Source organism: Eleutherodactylus coqui, chromosome 2 (assembly GCF_035609145.1).
Source record: "Eleutherodactylus coqui strain aEleCoq1 chromosome 2, aEleCoq1.hap1, whole genome shotgun sequence".
Taxonomy (NCBI): domain Eukaryota; kingdom Metazoa; phylum Chordata; class Amphibia; order Anura; family Eleutherodactylidae; genus Eleutherodactylus; species Eleutherodactylus coqui.
Window position 1 is genome coordinate 211,397,770 of NC_089838.1, and position 24,440 is coordinate 211,422,209.

The following is a 24,440-nucleotide window of genomic DNA, read 5'->3' on the forward strand; positions in this document are numbered from 1 at the left end:
TCATTAGAAACGGGCCGGAGCAGTGCAGCGCTGTCCAGTGCATTGAATTCAATGGAGCCGGCAATATAGCCGACTCCATTGAAAGCAACGGGCTGCTGGTGATCTCAGAATGAATTTTCGGGAAGGGCTTAAAAATATAAGCCCTTCCCTGAAAATCATCCAAAACTGTGTAAAAAGTAAAAAAAATATATATACTCACTGGCCGGCAGTTCTCCTGAACTGCTGTGAGTAGTTTTCAGCAGCCGGGGATTTAAAATCCCCGCCTGCTGAATGAGCTGCCTCTGATTGGTAATAGCCCTCACCAATCAGAGGCAGCACTCACCCATTCATGAATTCATGAATGGATGAGTGAGAGCTGCCTCTGATTGGTGAGGGCTGTGACCAATCAGAGGCAGCTCATTCAGCAGGCGGGGATTTTAAATCCCCGGCTGCTGAATACTACTCACAGCAGTTCAGGAGAACTGCCGTCCGGCCGCAGCTGAACTCCGTCTGCCGGGACAAGGTGAGTAGAGTATATATTTTTTTTTACGTTTTACACAGTTTTGGATGATTTTCAGGGAAGGGCTTATATTTTTAAGCAGTTCCCGAAAATTCATTCTGAGATCGCCCGCAGCCCATTGCTTTCAATGGAGCCGGCTGTATTGCCGGCTCCATTGAATTCAATGGGCAAACATCATTCTTCTCTGCCACAGCTGTTACAGCTGTGGCAGAGGAGAATGATTTGTCTAGTATATGTTCTCAATGGGGTCGGCGCTGCTGCCGCCGGCCCCATTGAGCGCATATAGAGAAGAACAGGAATCGCAGATCGCAGATAGGCGCGAACAGCGATTTCTGTTCTATAATAAATCCGACGAGCGCATAAAAAGCGCTCATCTGTTCGATACCATTGCAAAGCAATGGTTCTATAAAAACGGCGATCGCATGCACAGATCGCACCAGAAATCGCCCGTCTGACCGAGGCCTTAGGGTGACTACCCACTACAGTTTTTTTTCACTGCGAAATTCGCAGCGGTTTTTTTCTGCAGGGGTCTATGGGACTTGTAATGTTAAAATCTCAATTTACCGCGAAATTGCGATTTTGCGCAATCACGATTTTAACATTACAAGTCCCATAGACCCCTGCAGCAAAAAAAACGCTGCGAATTTCGCTGTGAAAAAAAACTGTAGTGGGTAGTCACCTTTACAGGCAAAATCTGTATAGAAAATTCCACAGCAGATTCTGCTGTGTGAACATAGCCTAGAGATGCAGCCAGAACGCAGTTTTTTTTGTTTTTGCATCTCTGCATTCCGAAAGTCATAATTCTTTTATTTCTTGTCGATGTAGACATATGATGTTTTTTTTTAAAGAACTATATCTTTTAATAATGGCACCATTTTTGGGCACACAGAACTTGATGATCATACACTTAACGATCACTGAATTAGGAACAACTGGCGCATGAATTTCATGATCAGTAATGCAGTACCACATGATGGGCGCATCATAATCAGCTCTCAGATAATGTGCTGACCTCTCCTCCGTACAGCAGAAAGCAATATTTAGCTGTCATGAGTAAGGCCGAACCTACATGACCGAATTTGAATTGTGGATTCCGCGAGCGTTTGATCCACGGTAATACGTGGTTTAACCAAATGAATTGAATAACACAGTTACACTCATATTAGCGTCTCGGAATTGTATAATCCGCTAGTGGAAAATAGAACGCAGCATGTTCTATTTTACTGCGGACATCCGCGACACAGAGCCCATTGTTCTCAATGGGCGCGGATATACCCGCAGCACATACACATATAATTCCATTACTCCGCTACAGATCAATCACATTTCATAACACTGGATAACCTACAGCACAACCTAACCCATTGTATTCGATAATGCCGCTGATTGGCTGGAACCGCTTCAAACCTTCACTTGTGTGGGTCTCTGGGAGGTGTAGTCTTGGTGGACGCCAAGTGTCTTTTCAGAACACTGATATAAACTACAGCTCGCAGAGACCCACACAATTGAAAGTTTCAGCCAATCAGTGGCATTATGGAAAACAGGGGGTTAGGTTGTTCTTTAGAGTGTGATTGATCTCTAGCGGAGTCATGGAGTTATAAAAGTCATACGTCATTATATAATAGAGCGACATAAGCAGTGCATTCTTGAAGCATATTTTATAAAAATGGCTGAAAAGAAATGGCAAGTATTTAATTGAATACTTGAAATACGTATTTATCCCTTCTCCTACAAACAGACAGTTTACCTTGTGCCTTGTTTGCGAAAAGGCATTTTCAAATGAAGCTATGGAGCCTTTGAGACTGAGTGATCACTTTGCAAAAATGTATTCAGACCAAGTGGGTAAGCCTATTTCGTTTTTCCAGGGTTTAAAGTCAAAGTTTGAGAACCGCAGCACTGTAGGCAAGCTATTTAGAAAATCTGCTCTCAATGCTGACAAAGGCCTCTTTGCTTCCTATAAAGTCTCTTTATTAATAGCACAATGTGGCAAATCACATACTATTGGGAAACCACTTGTTACCCGCAATTAAAGAGATTGTCAGTACTATGCTGGGTCTAACGCGTGTGCCATGGTGAAATCGATTCCTTTGAGTAATGACATTGTTTCAAGAAGAATTGACGAGATGGCTGCTGATGTGGAAGAAATGCTTTTGGACGTGTTAAAGAACCTAGAATTTATAATGCAAATTGACGAGTCAACGGTTAGAGACAATGAAGCATTGCTGATAGCTTACGTTCGTTTCATTAATGGGAATGAAGAGGTAGTGGAGGAACTGTTTTTTACCAGAAATGTAACCATCCCTTTAACAAATGTATTTGCTTGTGTTACCGATGGAGCTGCATCCATGAATGGTTGATACCACGGATTTATAGCCCATTTAAAATCTGCTATACCTGACATAGCGACAGTCCACTGTGTGATCCATCGGCAGCACCTTGTTGCTAAACATTTATGAGAGATTGCATGATTCTCTGCACTATGTAATTAATGCTGTTAACAAGATAAAAGTGCACTCTTTGAACAAATGTCTTTTCTGCAAGCTCTGTCAAGACCATGACGAAGAATTCGAATGTCTACTCCTACACACCGAAGTGAATCTTCCAAGCAGTCTGGTTACAGCAGCACACTATATAGATGACATGCAGTGATTAATATTGCTCGCCCCGTAGTGGACTGGAACCAAATCCACGCATAGCATATGTAGAAATCAGACCTCAGGACAGCAGGGTTTCACTGGTGCAAATATTTAAAACATCCCAAGGGATGTATATTTATTTCTCATGATCGGATAATACAGCGACGTTTGACAAAGACTGCAGCTAGCAGTCGAAACGTCGCTGTATTATCTGATCGTGAGGAATAAATATACATCCCTTGGGATGTTTTAAATATTTGCACCAGTGAAACCCTGCTGTCCTGAGGTCTGATTTCTACATACACACCGAAGTGAGGTGGCTGTCGAAAGGAAAGTGCTTAGGATGCTTCTCTGAACTTTTTGACACAAGCCTTTGAGATCCAATCGAACTATGACATCTTGACGTTGCATATCTCACAGACATATTTGAAAAACTCAACGAGGTCAACACAAAGCTACAAGGAGACAAAATGAATTTAATTAAGGCTAAAGGTATAATCTCTTCCTTCATTGCCAAACTGGACCTTTATACCAATAACCTGAGTCGATGCAAACTGTCAATTTCCGAGTCTTCAAGAAATTGCACGCAAAGACGGAGACAAATTTTAAGATGCAGACATAGAAATTTTTTGCTCCCACTTCAGCAAGCAAAAGAAGACATGCAAACTAGGTTTCATGATCTATGTACCCTTGAAATACCAACGTGCATACTCAATCCAATTTTAGCAGACGCAGGAGAATTTCATCCCAGATTACAAGAGCATCACAGAAGGGGAAATATAAAAACATAAAAACAATCACAGAAAAGAGCCATATACTTACTAAGTAAGGAGTGCATATAGATAGATGCATCCTCTCACCATGCAGGCAGCAGACTACCAATTGAGGGGGCTAATTGCACCTGTGAGGGACACCGATGAGACAGCCACTCACACAGCCTCTTAATATAGAGGGGGTAGCTGCTTGGTATATAATCCCACAAAGAGTGGATACAAAGTGGCAGACCCTCGGAAGTTGGCAGACTAAAATCGGAAGTTAGCTGTATTGACTCCGTCGCATTAACTTGCAGTAACATTACATAATACTAGATCTCTGGCGGCAGCAAGTCACCTGTACGACATACTAACCGTAGGCCTTTATCGCAACTGCTTCCCATAGCACAAATCTCATAGCATGAATCAGCCCGTTTTCATTGCCAGGAATTGCAGGGAGGGAGAGTCCATCTCCTCCCATGCGCTGCGGGATCCTTCTCTCTCCCATTTTCCATAGCTGAGACTCACTTTGGTCCCTTGGCCATCGGGACCGTTTTTAGTCAGTCTCTCGCCTTCAGCGGCTCTGGCCACTGAGCTGCAGCCCTGAACACTGCCAGATACAGGCCTTCTTTCTGCACGAGAGTGCCCTGCTCTCTGGTCTGCTGCGTCTCCTGCAGTTCTGTCTCTGCGACACAGCTATAATCACTTTCCTACCGGCTGCATTGCAGGGGGGAAAGGGCTCAGCCCCTAAACACTGCCCTATCAGAGGTTTGTTTCTTCACAGGCTGATTCACTAGCCACGATAGCACTACATTATTGGTGGGGCAAAGCATCCTCTTTCAGCCTCTCATGAAGCTTCTCCAAAATGACAACTCCTGCGCCCATCAACCCCTGCTCCTGCTCTTTGACAGGGCAACAGGGGACTTGAACAGGCACTTCCATGCATCTCGCGACCTTCTGTTTCCTGCTCTCTACTTGGGCTGGGCAGTGGGAACCTTCACCAGCGTTCTGGCGTTTGTCACAGCTCACCACCCCATTGGCTGCTTCTTGGGCAGACTGGGTGGGCAGAGCATCTCACAGCCGTCGGCCACTGCTGCAACTGGCTGTATGCCGCTTTTATGTGCAAGTGGGGAGTGGGCACCGCTCACCCCCCTTACATTACACAGTAAAGTCTTTTAAGGTCCAGCAGGTTGTTGGTTTTAAGCGGTCAGATATCTTTTATCAGGATAACTATCACAGATGGCAAACTAACTGGCTTGTAGTTCCCATCTTCCATTGACTGGTTGAACAAATCAGTTAAAGATGCGGCAAATCCTTCTTAATGGATTTGGCCATTTCTTCCTCCTTTTTAAGTTTTGGTAAAGCACTACGAAAAACATTAGAAAAAAAAGTTTTTTGTAGAAAACAATCAGAGCCGCTTTTCTTTTTTTACGTTACATTAAAATTAGGAAAATGAAGCCTGGACCATGATTGGTTGCTATGGGAGACTAGACCAGTTTTAAAACATCAGTCCTCATTTATTAAACCTAACAGAAAACCTATACTTGTTGCTCATAGCAACTAATAATAGTGATGTTTTCATTTTTCCACAGCGGTTTTAACCCCTATAGGCCCCATGCCCACGGCCGGGTCGGATTCCAACTGCAAAATATGGTGGCAGAATCAGACCCGACTCCCCCTTGAGACTTTATACTCATCTGTCCGTATCTGCGGCGAGTGTCGGTGAGCCGGCGCTGGGCTGTGACATGGATTCCTGCGATACTGCCGCTGTGCCCACTGCGCTGAATATCGCAAGACGGACCGCTTATATTTTCTGCACAAAATAGAACATGCTGCGATTCTTCCTTGCGAGCGGAAAATCGCAGTTGATTTCCACTCGTAGACAGGTGAGGATCTTTTTAACACAGCATAGCACTGCGGAATTTGTGGAGGGTGTTTGGACATAAATTCCGCAGAGATAATCCATCCGTTGGCATTAGCACTAATGCTATAGTACAGTTACGTCCTGCAGCGTCGGGATATGCATGAAGGGAGATCGCGGGGCTATCTCTCTCCATACAACGCAGGCGCCGGCAGTTATTTACAGCTGATACCCATAGGCAACAGCTCCGATAAAGCCACTCAATCATCAGAGCTGTTAACTCTTTAAATGCCGCTATCAATTCTGACAGCGGCATTTAAATCCCCCTGCTGATGTTCAGGGGTCCTGTATGGCCCCCTGCGATGAGATTGCAGGGAGCCGTGCGGGTGTCACGGCAACCAGGGGCCTTCTGAAAGACCTCAGGGCTGTCATGGCAGAATGCCTATCAAGCCATCCCTGTGGGGTGGCTTGATAGAATGCCTGTCCGATTGCAGTATGATGTAATGCTATGGCATTACAACATGCTTCAGGAGCGATCAAAGCATCGCTAGTTGTTGTCCCCTCTGGGGACTAAGAAAAAAAAAGTAAAAATAAGATTAATAAAGTTTTACTAATAATTTAAAAAAAAAAGTAATTAAAGTTAAAAATATATACATATATATATATATATATATTTGCCATATTAATAATAAAAAAAAAATCAAAATAATAAAAGTCATATGTATTCCAAAATGGTACCAACAGAAACTACACTACGTCCCACAAAAAATGAGCCCTCGCACAGAAGATGGCGGCAGAAAGTAATTAAAAAAAATTAAATATCTTTGAAAAAAAATTAAAGTAATACAGCAAAAAACACCCCACAAAACTGATGTTTGGTATCGTAGTAATCGTACCAACCCATAGAATAAAGTTATCAGGTCATTTTTGTTGCTGTTTCTGCGCCGTAGAAACAAGACGCACTGAAAGATGGCGAAATGTAAATTTTATTTTTTTTCATTTTACCCCACTTAGAATTTTTTTAAAGTTTTTCAGTACATTATATGGCACATTAAATAGCACCATTGAAATATAGAACTCATCCTGCAAAAAACAAGCCCTTAGGCCTCCTTCCCACGAACGGATTTCCGCCGCGTAATTCGCGGCGAAAATCCGCTGCGTTGCCCGCAGCTATTAGGTTCTATTGAACCTAATAGCTCAGGGCACACGGTGCGGAATTCCACCGCGGAATTCCGCACCATGAAATCTCCCGTCCTCACCCGCAGCATGCTCTATTTGCCGCGAGTGTACACGCGGACGGCTTCCATTGCAGTCAATGGAAGCCGTCCGTTCACGCTATCTCTGTAGCACAGCGGAAGATAGCGTGAAAACGCTTCCCCGCCTACCGCCGCCGCATCATATGACGCAGCCGGCGCGTCACATGACACGGCCCGCCGCATCATGTGACGCTGTGGGCGTGTCACATGATGCGGCGGTGGGCGGGGAAGCGTCATGCGGGACCCAGAACAGCAGATCCGCTGGTAAGTATGGGGTCTCTGGGGGGTGCCGTGATGGGCTTCGCCGCGGAATATTCCGCGGCGGAGTCCGTCACGGCTGTGTGCAGCCGGCCTTATAGCGCTACATCGATGGATAAATAAAGGAGTTACCATTTTTTGAAAAGGGGGAGGAAAAAACGAAAATGGAAAAAAAAAGAAAAAGAGGGATGTGTCATTAAAGGGTTAAGAAATGTGATGCGCTGACTGGTTGCTCTGGGCCACAAAGCAGTTTTTCTGTTAGTTTTACACCCCCATGAGGACCAATGTTTTCCACACATAATTAAGACCCCCTACAATGCCGCCCGCAGTGCGCTACACCCGGCCGCACCACACGCACTACTCGCACTGAGGGCGCTGTAATTAGAGGGAAGTTTTTGCCGCTTGTTTCCATAACAACCAGCCGCTCGCTCTACAAACCGGCAGTGACGTCACGCAGCGGCCGCCCGGAATCGGAAGCAGTTGCTGGAGACTTCTGTGTAGTAGAAGGTGGGTTTGTATTTATTCATTTCCTCACACATAGGACTGTGACTTCTCCCGCCGTTATCGTGGTGTCATTATGGCGGCGTTCGTGGCCGTCCGAGGCGGCAGTCACAGTGGTCCCGTCCGGCTCCACCATCATCTCCTCTCAGTGAGAAGTCCTGTGCTGCACGTTACTCCATGTTATACCCGTCCATATATGTAGCAGAGAGCCTGCATGTTATATACGGGGCTAATCTATAGAAGGGGGAGACTGACGAGAGCTGAAGTGCTGGTACAATGCCCTGCCAGCCTGCAGTCAACTCTTACCTATGCAGTAAAACTATATATTGGTTTCCAGTTGCCATGTTTAGACGGGGGCACCTCTGCACTTCTGGTTTCTGCTCAACTTAAAGAGGTTCTGTCATTAAAAATAATAAATCCTATACGTACCTATTCCTCCCCAGACAATCTGATTACCGACCCCCTGGCTCCTCCAGCCCCCGATCCCCCTGGCTCCTCCAGCCCCCGATCCCTCCTGGCTCCTCCAGCCCCCGATCCCTCCTGGCTCCTCCAGCCCCCGATCCCTCCTGGCTCCTCCAGCCCCCGATCCCTCCTGGCTCCTCCAGCCCCCGATCCCTCCTGGCTCCTCCAGCCCCCGATCCCTCCTGGCTCCTCCAGCCCCCGATCCCTCCTGGCTCCTCCAGCCCCCGATCCCTCCTGGCTCCTCCAGCCCCCGATCCCTCCTGGCTCCTCCAGCCCCCGATCCCTCCTGGCTCCTCCAGCCCCCGATCCCTCCTGGCTCCTCCAGCCCCCGATCCCTCCTGGCTCCTCCAGCCCCCGATCCCTCCTGGCTCCTCCAGCCCCCGATCCCTCCTGGCTCCTCCAGCCCCCGATCCCTCCTGGCTCCTCCAGCCCCCGATCCCTCCTGGCTCCTCCAGCCCCCGATCCCTCCTGGCTCCTCCAGCCCCCGATCCCTCCTGGCTCCTCCAGCCCCCGATCCCTCCTGGCTCCTCCAGCCCCCGATCCCTCCTGGCTCCTCCAGCCCCCGATCCCTCCTGGCTCCTCCAGTCCCCGATCGCCCCTGGCTCCTCCAGTCCCCGACTTGCATCACCTCCAGCCAGCCGGTTCCTCTTCTTCCTGCTGTCCTATTTTCTGCAGCATGTGAACAGAGCCTAACTAACCTGTTCAGCTGCTGCTCAGTATGTTGGTTTCTCCAAAAGTTGAGTAAGGAGATCTTCATGAGGACGAGCCCTTGTTCCATCTGCAAAACCACACACAATCCTCAGACGCTGGGGGTATGCTGTATGGTTTTCAAATCTTTTAAAGGGGTTTTCCAGCTTATTTCTATAGCTGACTTATTCTCAGGATAAATCAGACTAGTTTTTTTTGGCTCAAGACCTGGCCAATCAGCTGTTCGGACTGTTTGTCAGCACCACAATACACGGGTGCTGAACGGAAGTGGATAGCTCCATCTACTGTGTAGTGGCTGGTGCTGGTAATTGCAGCACAGCTGTCATGGATTGTAATGGGAGCTGCACCTACAATTACCAGTGCTGGCCACTACACAATAGTTGGTGTTATTTGCTTCCGTTCCAGACCCCCATGTATTGTGGCGCTGACAGTGGGCACCCCAATAGCTGATTGGTGGCCGTCCTAAGCCGAACAACTGTTAATGACCTATTCTGAGGATGTCATCAATGGTAATCGCCTGGAAATCCCATTTAATGTTGAATGAGCCATTTTCGTCTGTGGAAAAGGGCCAGGATAGTACTCACTGCAATTTTTTTTTCTCTATTTTTCATATGGCCCACCTGTTTGAGTAGTCTAATTAACCCCTTCCTGCTCCAGGACGTACATTTACGTCCTGTAGCGTCGGGGTATGTATGAATAGAGAGCGCGGCATACAGGGCTCTTCATACAGGGCGGGCGTCAGCTGTTTATTACAGCTGACACCCGTGGGAAACACTGGCAGGGATTTAGTGGTGTAGCTGACGAGCACTACACTGTTAGAAAGGCAAACTAGGACCCGCGGTGTGTTGGCCTGTCTGTGACAGGTTGCCCACATTAGGTGAATCCAACTTTGTTCGGGTAATACTGTTTTTATTCACCGTCTCGTTGACTAATTCAATGTAAAGGCAATGCAAAAACCCCTTTTTTGTTGCTTCAGATTACATGCCGATCGGCATCAGCACCTCTGTGGTTGAATGATTTGTTTTGTGTAAATAAGATTCAATAGATTCTTGTTCACATCTGATTTCTGTGATTAAAAAGTTGCATTCGGCCAGATATGAAGCATTTACATAGTGTGATCATGTAATTTATAATGCTTTTACAAAGTTTTCTGTTTTCTCTTCCAGGCACCTTGGGTAATTTAAGTCTATATGATGGCAGGGGATTGGCTGGGGAGCATCGTATCCATTAATTGTGGGGACACCCTTGGAGTTTACCAAGGCCGTGTATCTGCCGTTGATCAGCTCAATCAAACTATATCACTCACACGGCCCTTCCACAATGGGGTTAAGTGCCTCGTTCCAGAGGTTACATTCAGGTCAGTTGTAAGCTTGTACTGTTGGTGACCATACTTGCTAAGGGTGCATTCCCACGAACGTATATCGGCTCGGTTTTCACGCCGAGCCGATATACATCGTCCTCATCTGCAGGGAGGGGGGGGGGGGGTTGGAAGAGCCAGGAGCAGGAACTGAGCTCCCGCCTCCTCTCCGCCTCCTCTCCGCCTCCTCTCCGCCTCCTCTCCGCCTCCTCTCCGCCTCTCTGCACCATTTTGCAATGAGGAGAGGCGGGACGGGGGTGGGGCTAAGTGGGGAGATTTAGCCCCACCCCCTTCCCGCCTCTCCTCATTGCAAAATGGTGCAGAGGGGCGGAGAGGAGGCAGAGAGGGGGCGGGAGCTCAGTTCCTGCTCCTGGCTCTTCCAACCCCCCCCCCCCCCTCTACAGATGAGGACGACGTATATCGGCTCGGCGTGAAAACCGAGCCGATATACGTTCGTGGGAATGCACCCTTAAACCTATGGATCAGTTAACTAGTTTTATATCAAAGGGTACACTCAACCAGGTGATAATGGTGTTCCATTAGGATAAGTCTACATGAAGCAATACTTTTCAGCTGTGGATCTCATCATAAGGGCTCTTTCACACGAGCGTATATCGGCCGCCATTTCACGGCCGGCTAATATTCGCTAAATGTAAGGTGTTAAAACTCATGAACGGGTGTACAAATCTAACGTTTGTGCACCAGTTCAGACGGCATGGGCCCCGGCGCATATATGCTAAAGCTGTCATGCCATCGCCTCTTCCCTCCCCCCCCGACGGCTCACCTCCCATCTCCTCCCCTCCGGCTGATTGTAATGGGAGGGGGTGGGGCGAGGGGTCAGAGCTAAGAGCCGCCCCGCCTCCTCCCATTGCTGGCTGCAGACAAGGGGAGGGGACATGAGTCTAGCCCTACCCCCTGTCCGCAGCCAGCAATGGGAGGAGGCAGGACGGGGCGCCGCCCGGACTCTCCCATTGGAGGGGAGGAGAGAAGAGGGAGTGAGGTTAGCAGTCACACTGCTAAACTCCCTCCCACCTCCCCTCTCCGGTCGCTGTCATTGGCTCTCATTGGAGCCCATGCAGCGGCCAATGTATTCCCGACCAAAAGATAGTGCCAGGGCTATCTTTTGGGCCTGACGTAAAAACACCCAACACTATATTGGCCGGCCGGGCGCTTTTACATGGCGGGAATACAGCCATGTGATCTGATGCATTGGAATTCAATGCATCAGATCACAGCTTATATCGGCCACCCGTGAAAACGGCGGGCCCATGTACGCTCGTGTGAAAAAGGCCTGAGGCTGACTTCACACGGGCGGATGAGAATCCACATGCGGGAGGCCTGCAGCAGATTCCGGCTGTGAGCCCGGGCCAGCGACCTTGTGTACCTGAATTTTTCTGTATTGCGGAGGACAACAACCTCACCATCAGTCATGGGCAGTAATTATATATATAAATTTATTTATTTATTTTTTTAAGGTTTGTATTTCCCACGCTGTCGCAGTGTTAATTGTGTATGGGCTGCAAGTCAGATGGCCTCCATTGACTTTAAAGGAGGCTGCCTGCACAGAGTCTGCAGGAAAATAGAGCATGCTGTGATTTTTTTTTTATTTTCCTCCGCTCACAGAATACGCAATTCGTATACGCATAAGTGAAAACACAATTTTACATGCCTTTCAAAATGTGCGTTTTTGCCGTGGTTCCTCCACATGGATGCCGATCGCAGATTCCGCAATAGGAATCCGCCCGTGTGAGGCCGTCCTAAATCCACAGCAGAATCTTACTTTTAGCAGCTTCCTTCTGCGTTTTGAACAGAGTGTGCAAGGATATGCCATAAATGCAAGTCTCACCTCTGCGACCCTCACCCTTGTGGAGAATGGGAATCCAGAAACCCCCAATTGCAAGTGACACATTTTATATTTTTCTATGGAGAGATGGCTGTGCTGTTTATGGCCCTCTAGCTTTAAATCTATGGCAACTGTGGAAAGAACTGCTTGGGGTTTATTTAGAACACAATAGCAAGCCTGGATCTAAACACGGGCGAAAAATAAAATTAGCTAATTAGAATCCAGACATTAACACAATAAAACTGCTGGGACAGAACATTCAGCAGCTCATATATTAGGTGTGCACCCAGTAGCCAGGGCAGCTTTCATACCTTGATATGTACACATAAAACCAAAATTACAAAATAAGAAAAATCTTACTAACCCCCAAACCCATATATTTTCTGACACCTGACATAGTGTGAAAATGGCACTCACACTTTATACAGGCACCTTCATGCAATTTTGCATGAAGTATAATTTTTCATAAAAATGCTGAAACATTGATTTTATTGGCTGAAAGTTTAAAATGTGATGCACAATACCACCTAAGGAGAAAAGTTCATATGTACCACTAAAGGTGCTTTCACACAAAACCATTATTGTTCAGATTCCCGCAATCCAGTGAGAATCTGAACAATATCGTTCAGTGTGAATGCATGCACCAACTGAATGATCAATGAGAAGTCTTTCGCTTGTTCGTTGTTCAGTTTCTGCATGCTAAAAACGAAACGATGTATCCTTCCATGTAAACAGGCCGTCATTCCCTTATGAACGCCCGTCTGCTTGTTGTGAATGGAGGTGGGAGGGATGGAACGATCCCTGGCCCGCTCCACCTTCATTCAGTCGAAGATGACCATTCCTGTGTAAAAGCACAGGCACGATTATCGCTGGGATGACCTGTCATTCATCTGTGGCTGACAGATCATCCCGTGTAAAAGCACTATTAGGCTGCCTTCACACAGACGAGAAAAACATGCGAGGGAAAGCGCAGATTTATGAAACCAATCATTTTCAATGGTTTCCCTCACATTTGCGATGTTTTCACTCATGCGATGTTGCAAGAAAAAAAATCACGGCATGTTCTATCTTTCTGCGTTTTCGCAGGTTTTTTTAATCTGTTTCACTATGGAGTCTCCCTTTTTGTTCCATAGCAAAGCACAAGCTTGCGATTTTCGTGCGATGTGTTTTTAGCATTAGAAAGTCCTATTTACTTTCACATAAAAAAAATCGAGGCAAAATCGCAAGTGGCAGTAAAAATCGTAAAAAATCGTGTGAAAAAAGTTGTGATTTTTGCCACAATTTTCTCGCAGCGATATCATGATTGCAAGTGTGAAGGAGCCGTTAGGCCCATGTCTACATTGAATTCTTAAAATAACAAGAACTGGAAAGGCCAAAAATCTGGTTTGAAGCTGGAAATTACTTTTTTTTTTAATTAAATCTCTTAAATTCAGGAGTTGTTTAGCTTGAAAACCCTGTATATCTCATGAAAGCCGACATCCTGATACTTGTAGCCGCCTTTATGGCTTTGCGATGAATAGAAATTTTTTTTTTTTTTTTTTTTAAATCATTAAATCATTTGCTCCTTGGGCCGGCCTCACACGGCCGTGAAGGGCTCCGCTGCGGAATTCCGCGGCGAAGCCCGTCACGGCACCCCCCCAGAGACTCCAACACTTACCTCCGGCGTCCTACGTCCCACATGACGCTTCGGTGCACATGCACAGTAGAGCGTGTGACGCGCCCGCAGCATCATATGACGCAGCTCGAGATAGGCATGGAAGCGTTTTCACGCTAACCTCCGCTGTGCTACAGTGGAAGATAGCGTTACGGACGGCTTCCATTGACTGCAATGGAAGCCGTCCGCGCGTACACCCGCGGCAAATAGAGCATGCCGCGGGTGAGGTCGGGTGATTTTACAGTGCTTAATTCCGCGGTGGAATTCGGCACCGTAAGCATTGTGCTATTAGGTTCAATAGAACCTAATAGCTGCGGGCAACGCAGCGGATTACCACCGCGTAATACGTGGTGGAAATCCGCCCGTGGGAAGGAGCCCTTAGTCTATCTTTTTAGAGCACATAGCATAGTGTGTATAAAAATATTACTTCATTTTAATATACAAGTACCTTCAGGCAACTTTTCATCAAACAGTAATTGAAAGCAAAAAATTGCACAGATTAGCTGAAATGCATACTCAAGGAGACCCTTATGCAAACAAAATGTACTATACGAAAAATTATAGGATGTGATGCCTTGATAAATAATGCACGTCTAAATTAACAGATGCATGCGTTAACCCCTTAGTGATCAAGCCTGTTTGCGCCTTAGTAACGGAGCCAAATTTTGGAAATCTGACGTGTCACTTTAACATAGAATAACTCTGTAAAGGTTTTGTATATCCCAGTAATTCTGACATAGTTTTTTTCACCACATATTTTACGTCATCTAGTTGGTACAAATAGACTGCTTAGAACTTGCGTATATTTATAAGTGCCAAAATTGGGAAAATTTATTTTTATTTTATTTTTTCACATTTTCAACTGCAATATCTCAAATATGTGCAAACATACTGTATACATTTTTGATGAGGTATATATTTCCATCTGTTCATTTTGGATGTACATTTGAAAAACTTTCTTTTTTTAAATTTTCTTTTAACCATTTAGGAGACGTACAAATTTAACATTAATTATCAACATTTTAAGGAACACTTTTTCCTGCACCAAGCCAAGATTGCATGATTTTCCATTGGATAACTGCAATCATGTGACCGGGAACCGCATGATTAAAGCCCCCTTAGCCAGGACTTAAAAACACTATGGGGCGGTCACTAAGGGATTAAAATCATTTGCGTCAACAGCGCTTATGCAGACCTAAGTGTCTCCATGCTTATAGACAGCAAACAAATCCTATGTAGTATGATCCTGCGGTTCTACTTCCTTTTTGTCTCCTTGCTAACTTACAAATGTGCACTTAGTAGGTTAGTTGCGTACACCTCTGTGTTTGGTTTCTGTTTGGGGGTTCCATAATTCTGCTCAATTACTGGAGGAGTAAAACTGCATTCCCACTGAGTGGCTCCGTTCTATTATGGAATCAAACGATGCAGATGTGAATGTGACCTTATATGTAATATAACCTTGTGATCTGTATAAAAACTGAACCCCACCATGCCTAGAATAATGTAATGGCAAGAAGAAAATAGCAGAAGGTGGTGAAAGGGATGCTAGTGCTGCAACAGGGAAAGCAATGTCTCTCTATGCAGTGACGTGGGGATTCTAAGCCTTTATGTGGACATGTTTAATAATGAGATCATTATTTTCTCATCTAGGGCAGGGGACATTGTAGAGCTGAAGATTTTGGAAATATCTACAGATATCAGACAGCAGACAAACAACCAGTTCCCTGAGAACACAACAGACTACATAAATGGTACAGCAAAGCAAAGACCAATAGAGACAAGTAATTCACAGAACATCCCTCGTAGATCAGATGCGAGGAGCAATGATTCTGTAGGCACTTCTCCACAGATGTGCTCAAAAAGTTACGTGGACCGACACGCTGAAGGCCTCAACCAACCCAAGAACTTTCGCCGTAGGCACAACTCATGTGAGTACTAACCTGAATGGGAACAATATCAGTTAACCTGGAGTAGATATATTTTCCTTCCATCACAGATGAATATCAGGTTTACCGAATCAGCTTTTACAAATTGTCCGCTTCCTGCTTGTCAAATAAAGGATCCTGGTTGGTTGTTTAAAATAGAGGTATAATTTCAGATTCTGAAATGAAAAAGAAAAAGGGGGGGTCACAGCGGGGACGGCTTCCATTAACTTCAATGGAAGCCATCTCTGCGGGATCCACAGGAAAATGGAGTATGCTTTTACTTGCCGTGGGGATGCTAATGCATCCCTTTGGCGACAAGAGGTACGGATCTCCTGCACAGGAGACGCTCGCGGATTCTATAATTAAAATCCGCCCGTGTACATTGGGCCTTAGGCCAGGCTCACACGAATGGATTGTATTCCACATGCAGGAGGCCCAAAGTGGATTCTGGCTGTGAGCACGGTGGTCTCCCTGCATACCTGATTTACCTGTATTATGGATGACCACAGCGGCTCACCGTCAGTCATGCGTAGTACAGTTTGTTTCTCCCCCCCCCCTCAATGTATATATTTCCCGCGAAGTCACTAAGCGATGACGTGGGTGTCCACAGCCCAAATGCAATGTTAATTGCGTATAGGCTGGGGGTCGGATGGCCTCAATTGACTTCAGTGCAGGCCATCTGTGGTAAAATAGAGCATGCTGCGATTTTTCTTCTGCTCATGGAATACGCAATTTGTAGCAGCGAGTGTGTAGGAAAAAGCGGAAGTTCATGCCTTTCAATGCCCGCTGTTTGCCGTGAATGCCGCAATTGAAGTCCGTTCGTGTGAGATCACCTAAAATTTCAATGAATAAAAAAAAAACTGTCCTGGGCATGTCATGAAATACAGATGCCAGGAAAGATTTAATACTCAGACTATGAATTTTGATGGTTCTTATTGAAAGATCGCAAGCAGGGAATTCATACCGAACTACCATGTTTCCCCCGAAAAGAAGGCCTACCCCGATTGGCTTGACATATCAGCCCTACCCTCGGCACTCGAGAACCAATCAGAGCAATTGCTTGCTGGAGACGGAGTTTACAAACCCTGTTATCAGCAAGCGATCTTCTGTCGGTGCTGAGAACTGCAAGGAAGCCTGCCGGAACTACAGAGACCAGCGGGAGGGATCCAGACGACACCTGCTAGGTAAGTATGATAAGACGCCCCCTGAAAATAGGACCCTGTGCCTCTTTTGGGGCAAACATTAATATAAGACAGGGTCTTATTTTTGGGAAAACGTGGTAGAATGTTAAATTGAATAACATTTATTTGGTGACGCTAAATAGACACTTGGCACATACATACAGATAGCGTTTGAAACACTTGTTAAAAAAATGCCATGAATTTCAATAGGTTTTCAAGTAGTGTTTTGTTTTTTTTTGTTTTTTTTTTAAATTAATTAATTAATTTTATCTTAAAACATTTTAAATTGTTTTTTTTTCCCCTGGTATTTTTCAAGCCCTATAGAGACTGCTATGGGGAAAACTCTATAGCAGAGCATGCTGCGTGAAGGTAAAAAAAAAATCACAATAACGCTGTGTATATAGACTTTAAATTAATATCTGGCTGCAGTGTTTTTGAAAGGGGGGGAAAAAAGACCCACAAAATATTTTCCCAAAGTTTGTATGTGAATCCAGTCATGAGCGGGTTGTGCTATCAGACAACCCCTACCAGGATGTGGCACCAGGGATTTTTTTTTTATGCTGCCCATACTAAAAAACTATAAAAGATGCCATACTTCTGCGTCCTTGCTTCCTGCTCTCCCTCTCCCCATTGCTGTTCTATTATAGGCTGTAGAGTCAGGCTAATGTCTGGGTGTTACAGGCGGGTGAGGCCAATCACAGACCTCAGCGGTCTGGGAATAAAGTGTGTGTGTGTATAATACATATCAGGAAAAGCATGGTAGACACATTGGTGACAGATGATACTGCAAGCACATAACATTGGCCATATGAAAATGTTGTAACTGTAATGCAATCCATTGACAAAAACTCAGTATGTATTTCCCATATTTCATTTGTCTTCTCCCTATTCATTGCTGGCAGCCCCTCCCAAATACCATGGACATTCTGTGGGGAGGAATCAGGAAACGGATTCAGCAGGTATTTTAGCTGTTTAGGTCAATACCCGTTTACTGTAATTATTTTGGAAAATATAAATATGTATGTTAGTGTAGCGCTATATGTCCTTTTGTGCAGCAAAACCATGGTGATGTTGTGTCTACAAATGCAGCAGCTTTTCAAATTCGGAATATTGGTCCAAGTGAAGGATTGCCCGTGTGAATGAACTGATAAATGCATTCTTTTGCCATGTGAGTTTTGTCCCTCTCAGAATCGGACGTATCTCCCATGGGAATATCACCCGTGTGAATACACCCTGATGTGTAGCAGTAATATCTCTCTATAAGCAAAAAACCCCCCAAAACTTTAAAACAAAGAACTCTCATGTTATAATTGAGCTTGGAGTCCTGGAGTTTCTTTTGTTTCAACTTAGTGTTAACAGAAAGCAATGGAAAGAAAAGGTCCACAAAGAAAGTTCTATACAGAGTCTGAAAACTTGCCAATATTCTTATTTGCGTAACTAATACTTGTTCAGATATTTTACAGTGTTTTGTCTTGGTTATATAAGATATGTGCTGCTCAAGAAGTCTGACATTTGACCAAAAATGTGATGTTTGGTCAACTGTCTAAATTTGAGTTATCTTAAAGGGGTTGTCCCGCGCCGAAACGGTTTTTTTTTTTTTTTCAACCCCCCCCCCCCGTTCGGCGCGAGACAACCCCGATGCAGGGACGTACAGAAAGCTTACCGGAGCGCTTACCTTAATCCCCGCGCTCCGGTGACTTCTATACTTACCTGTGAAGATGGCCGCCGGAACCCTCTTCCTCCGTGGACCGCAGCTCTTCTGTGCGGTCCATTGCCGATTCCAGCCTCCTGATTGGCTGGAATCGGCACGTGACGGGGCGGAGCTACACGGAGCCGGCATCCTGCACGAAAGGCTCCATAGAAGAAAGCAGAAGACCCGGACTGCGCAAGCGCGGCTAATTTGGCCATCGGAGGGTGAAAATTATTCGGCACCATGGAGACGAGGACGCCAGCAACGGAGCAGGTAAGTAAAAAACTTTTTATAACTTCTGTATGGCTCATAATTAATGCACAATGTATATTACAAAGTGCATTAATATGGCCATACAGAAGTGTATAGACCCACTTGCTGCCGCGGGACAACCCCTTTAAGCATTAGGATGGCACCACTTCTGTTTGAAGAGACTGACGCTCAGACAAGCCCCATGGCCTCTTCAGTGCATAACAGGCACAGCTATGAACATCTCCTAGCAGCTATGCTTGGTGTAGCAGCTAAATCTTCACTTCAATGGGATTGAGCTGCTATCGGGCTACATGACAAATGAATGTGAAGTGACTAGTCTGAGAAGAGTAAACGGCACTTCGGTAAGTGTCGCGGCTTCTGCAAACAACTGATTGGTGCGGGTCCAGAGTGGCAGACACCCATTGATCTGATATTGGTGAAAAAAAGCGTCATAAGGGTGGCTTAACACACAGGTGGTTTTTTTGCACTTTTTGATGCCATTTTTGAGCCACGGTCAGAAGTGGATCCAGCGGAAAGGTGAAGTATACGGCCATGTTCACATGGAGCAGTTCACTGCAGAATTTTCCACGTGAATTCTGCTTCTAAAAATCGGATCAAAGTCTGCGGTTCTTGCTGTGAATCTGCATGACGATTTAGTCCTGTCAGTGGGAAAAACTTGCATGCGGGATTTTCGCACTCGTTTTTGCCCATTGACAAGGCTTAATCTGTGTGCGGATCCACAGCAAGAACCACAGTAGACAGTAGTAGAATTCTGTCTTTAGAGGAGGAGTTCACATGAAAAATTTGGCGTTGCATTCCGCCATGGGAACATACCCCTAGTCCCTCCTTTTATATTTCCCGCATCCTTTGAATCCACTTCTGACTTTGGCTCAAAAAACTGAGATGCTGCCACAAAAACTTTTTTTTTTGTTTTTTTTAAACCAGCTTATATAAGGCCCTTTTACATGGGCTGACAGTCTTTCAAACAATTGCACGAGTGCTGATGTCACCGTTATGGTCGTCAGCGCTCGTGCAGAGCATTTAAACTGAAAGACTTGCTGCTGCCTCGCGGGCTACTTGTCCACTTCTCGCTCAGTGTTTCATTCCCCTATGGGGAGCATTTACACAGATGCCAGTGAGCCAACAAGGTTTTTTAAACGGATTGAAAAAAAAAGTCAGCTTAAACAACCGCGAATGAAAAGCGAGTGGATTTTGGGGGTTTTTTTGCGTTCACACTGAACGAGTATCGCTCAAGTTTGTAAGAATTTTGAGCAACTCGTTACATGTATATGAACCTTATCTTGTTGGACTTTTGTATACCATGCCTAATCTTTATTACTCTGGCTTAGTGCTTATAGACCTATACCTAATTCAGACACAACGATTATCGCCAAAAGATAAGCGATAATAATTGTGTGCATTACATGTCAAGATGATCGTTCAAAATTTGCTCAACATGCAGTTTGAGTGATGGCTTTGAGCGTTCACTTTGCATAAGTGTGTAAATGAAGGCGGGGACTGCTATCTTCTGCATACAGCTGTTGTCTTTTTGGAGCTCTCAGCTGGTATCCAGCTGAGCGCTCCGAGCGGGGCATGCAGACGACAGGCAACCTCGCAATGATTTTTGGGGAAGGGCTTTAAATAGAAGCCCTTCCCTGAAAAATCATCCATAGCATGTGTAAAAAATAACGAGCACTGCCAGTGATTGGCTGAGCGTTCAGCCAATCAGATACAGCTCTTTCAGCAGGCGGGTGATTTTAAATCCCCGCCTGATGAAAGAACTTCAAAGCAGTGCAGGGAGAAGAGGTGGCTACACCGGCTGAGCCCCGGCAGCGGCAGAGAGGTGAGTGTGTATATATTTTTTATATTTTTTTTTATACCAGCTACAGATGATTTTTCAGGGAAGGGCTTATACTTAAAGGGGTTGTCCCGCGCCGAAACGTTTTTTTTTTTTTCAATAGTCCCCCCGTTCGGCGCGAGACAAACCCGATGCAGGCATAAAAAAAACAAACCGTCCAGTACTTCCCCGAATCCCCGCGCTCCGGCGACTTCTGACTTACTTGTGAAGATGGCCGCCGGGATCTTCTCCCTCGGTGGACCGCAGCTCTTCTGTGCGGTCCATTGCCGATTCCAGCCTCCTGATTGGCTGGAATCGGCACGTGACGGGGCGGAGCTACGAGGAGCCGCTCTCCGGCACGAGCGGCCCCATTCAGAAAAGAAGACCGGACTGCGCAAGCGCGTCTAATCGGGCGATTAGACGCTGAAAATTAGACGGCACCATGGAGACGAGGACGCTAGCAACGGAACAGGTAAGTGAATAACTTCTGTATGGCTCATAATTAATGCACAATGTACATTACAAAGTGCATTAATATGGCCATACAGAAGTGTATAGACCCACTTTGTTTCGCGGGACAACCCCTTTAAAGCCCTTCCTTGAAAATCATTGTGTTTTTGCCGGCATCCCATACTCCTGCTGTGTTCATGGAGCGCACAGCTGATATATACAGCTGTGTGCTCCGTGCAGGGTATACAGAACACCGCTGGACCGCTGTGTTCTCCGTACTCCAGTTGTGTTCACGGAGCCAGATACCAGCTGAAACAATAGTATCAGCAGTATCCCGCTGTGAACTCAGCGCACAGTGCTGATAAGGCTGATCGTTCTCTTTCAGAATACTGAAAGAGAAGGATCAGCGACTCATTAATGAAAACTGCATGATGTCCGTGCAGTTAGACCCAACGATTCTCGCTTAAAAGACTGCTTTGAACGAGAATCGTTGTGTCTAAACCAGACTTTAGAGTTAACTGTCTAATTGTACTGGTAATGTGGATGTACAGTCTTCGGCATATATGTGCATAGCTGCAGGTTTCTACCACAGTTTGAGGCAAAATTCACGTAGAAAAAGTGCATTGGATTTTACCATGTTTGTCTTGATATCATAATGTAAAAATCTTTATACAGACATGATGCTGCTTTTTCTGCCATCATCCTTTTTGTTATGCAGTCTTATGTAAATGTAAGTGTTTTTTTCTGTATAATGAAAACCAATACAGAATTGTTTATAGAATTTTTGTTTCAATTTCTCACTGTTTACAAGACCTCTGCTTGCTATCACTGAATGGAAACATTTTGTAAGCGAACAGCACTGTGACAAATAAGCAATTGGAAATAGTTATGGTCAACAAATGTAAATTGCTAATATTTTATTATTAACTCTCTTAAAGGGGTTGTCCAGAGTTAGAAAAACATGTCTGCTTTATTCCAAACACAGCGCCACCCTTATCAGTGTCTGGTATTGCATTCATTTCAGTGGAGCTGAGCTGCAGTACCTCACAACCCTATGGACAAGGGTGGTGCTGTGTTTGGAAGAAAGCAACTATGTTTTTCTATCTTTCCCCATCAAGTGATGTTCTCAGACCTTCCCATTCAAATCTTAGAATTCTTGCAAAAGATCTTAAAAACATGTTTTTGAAAATAAAGAACAAACATGATAAAACTTGTATATTTTGTTGTGTAGTGAAAAATTTGGAAGAAATAGGAAAAAAGGATTGAGATTCAATTTTTAAAATGGCAAGTACCAGGGATCATAGGATAGTTAAAGGTTAATGAGAAATATTTTTGCCTCTTGCAAACTACAATTTGCATTTCAACATGTGGTGTGCAAAATAGAACTGTGAGTACAGTTTAGGCTGTGTTGACAGAATTTCAGCCTACATTCCGGGGTTCTGTCTAAAGCCCCATTTACACGAGATGACTGTTGGGCAAACGGTGCCTGACACTCGTCCCTGCACATACACGCTCTCGTGCTGCTTCACAGGAGCGAGTATCATTGGCTCGCAGCGGGGCGGCTCACTCTCCCCCTCCCCTCTTCATTCACTTTAACAGCGGCTGTTCAGTACTGAACTGCTGCTTTTTACGCTGAACTATCATCATTCAGGATCATTGTTCATTGTTTAGGCTGCATAAAATCCTAAACGATGAATGTAAGTACTGAATGGCTGCTGTGTTAAGTGAATGGAGAGGGTGCGGCGGGGGAGAGGGAGGAGAGAAATCTCCTGCAGCCTCCCCAACCCCCTGCTGGCTGCTCTGTGAGCGAGCCAGCGTACTCGCTCCTGTGTAGCAGCACGGGAGCGAGAACACACAGGGACGAGTGTCAGGCATCATTTGCTCAACATTCGTCTCGTGTAAATGGGGCTTAAGGCCGGCTTCACACAGACATATGTGCAATGGCACTCGCCTTAGCGCACCTTTTCTTCACTATGAACAATCACACACTGATTGAAATGGCTAATTTGTCTGGGTGTCAGATGTATTCCTTTTCCATTGACATTACTCGGTTTTTACGCATTTCTCTGCGTATTGCGTGTGCATTTGCACACACCCCCATATGGGGACCTGTGGTGTGCACATATGCAAAAAAATAGAGTATGTTATATTTATTTTCTTGCGCGACATATATGGGCGTAAAAAAATACGGAAGTGTGAATGAACCCATTGAAATCAATGGGTTCTAATCTGAGTATTGCGAGCGCAAATACGTCCTTGGGAAGCTAGCCTAAGATCTCAAAAATATAATTTGGACAGAACTGTAGGCTGTCATTTCGGAAAATAAGAGCAATAAGCCAATGAAGTTTTGTAATTAATAGAAAAATTTATGAGTGTTGGGGGAAAACAAGTGATTGTTTATACACTAACTCCTTACTATGATTGCAAGCTAGACACTATCATCAATCAGTTCGCTGTATTGTCAGTTCACGCTCATTATTGGAATTTTATCTGCCTGTGTTAACAGACCGTTAGGCCACACTCTAGTGGCAATACTTGGTCAGTATTTAGTAACTGTATGGCCGCCTGCAGACGGCCGGGTCGGATCCGGCTGCGGGACCCGAGCCCCTGCAGAGATCAGCCCATACTCACCTGCTTCAGCGGCTCCGGCTGTTTGATGTGCCTGCGAGCCCCGCACAGAGAGAGAGCTTGCCGCGCGGACAAATCGCGGCCATCTGCCTAGGATTGCGTTTGCTAGCGCAATCCTATGGCAGCTTCTATGGGCAGAAATTCAGCGGGAAGTCCCGCCGCGGAATTTTCGCCCATCCGCAGGCTGCCTATTTGTAAAAGCACCTTTACACTGGGTGACTATTGGATACATGAGGGCCGAAAAATAAAAATGTAAAAAAAACCCTTTTTTGGGCTTTTTCTCATATTAGCATAAAAAAGAAAATCCAACATATTTGGTATCGTCGTGTCCATAACAACACATACAATAAGTTAAACATGCTTTTTACCCTGCATGGCAAAAAGCATTAAAAATTGCTAAAAAACTGAGGTAAAATGCTAATTTTTAGCATTTTGCTTCCCAAAAAAACACAATAAAAGTGATCAAAAAAGCCATCTGTACCCCAGAATAGTACCAATAAAAACTACAGCTCGTCTCGCAAAAAATAAGCCCTCACAGAGCTTCGTCCATGGAAAAAAAAAAAGTTATAGGACTTTGAATGAGGCGATTTAGAAAAAGATTTCCAAAAAAGGGTCTTTATTGCAGAAAAGTGGAAAAACCTAAAAAAAAAATAAGAATTTTGGTATTGTTGTAATCGTACCGACCTGCAG

At 45.2% G+C, this 24,440-nt stretch overlaps 1 protein-coding gene across 3 annotated transcripts in view; it reads left to right on the forward strand.

The window, feature by feature from the left end:
• Positions 1-7,709: 7,709 nt before the first annotated feature.
• EDC3 (enhancer of mRNA decapping 3) overlaps positions 7,710-24,440 on the forward strand; it is a 55,561-nt gene continuing 38,830 nt past the window's right edge. Inside the window, exons 1-4 of one of the 3 annotated variants that reach the window (XM_066592408.1) lie at positions 7,710-7,769; positions 10,100-10,290; positions 15,438-15,715; positions 17,796-17,852. In XM_066592408.1, coding sequence (XP_066448505.1) covers positions 10,124-10,290; positions 15,438-15,715; positions 17,796-17,852 — 502 coding nt within the window. In that variant the 5' untranslated portion in view covers positions 7,710-7,769; positions 10,100-10,123. Of the gene's footprint in view, positions 7,770-7,794; positions 7,912-10,099; positions 10,291-15,437; positions 15,716-17,795; positions 17,853-24,440 lie in introns of those variants that run through there. The other 2 variants (XM_066592409.1, XM_066592410.1) reach the window with 2 other exon arrangements.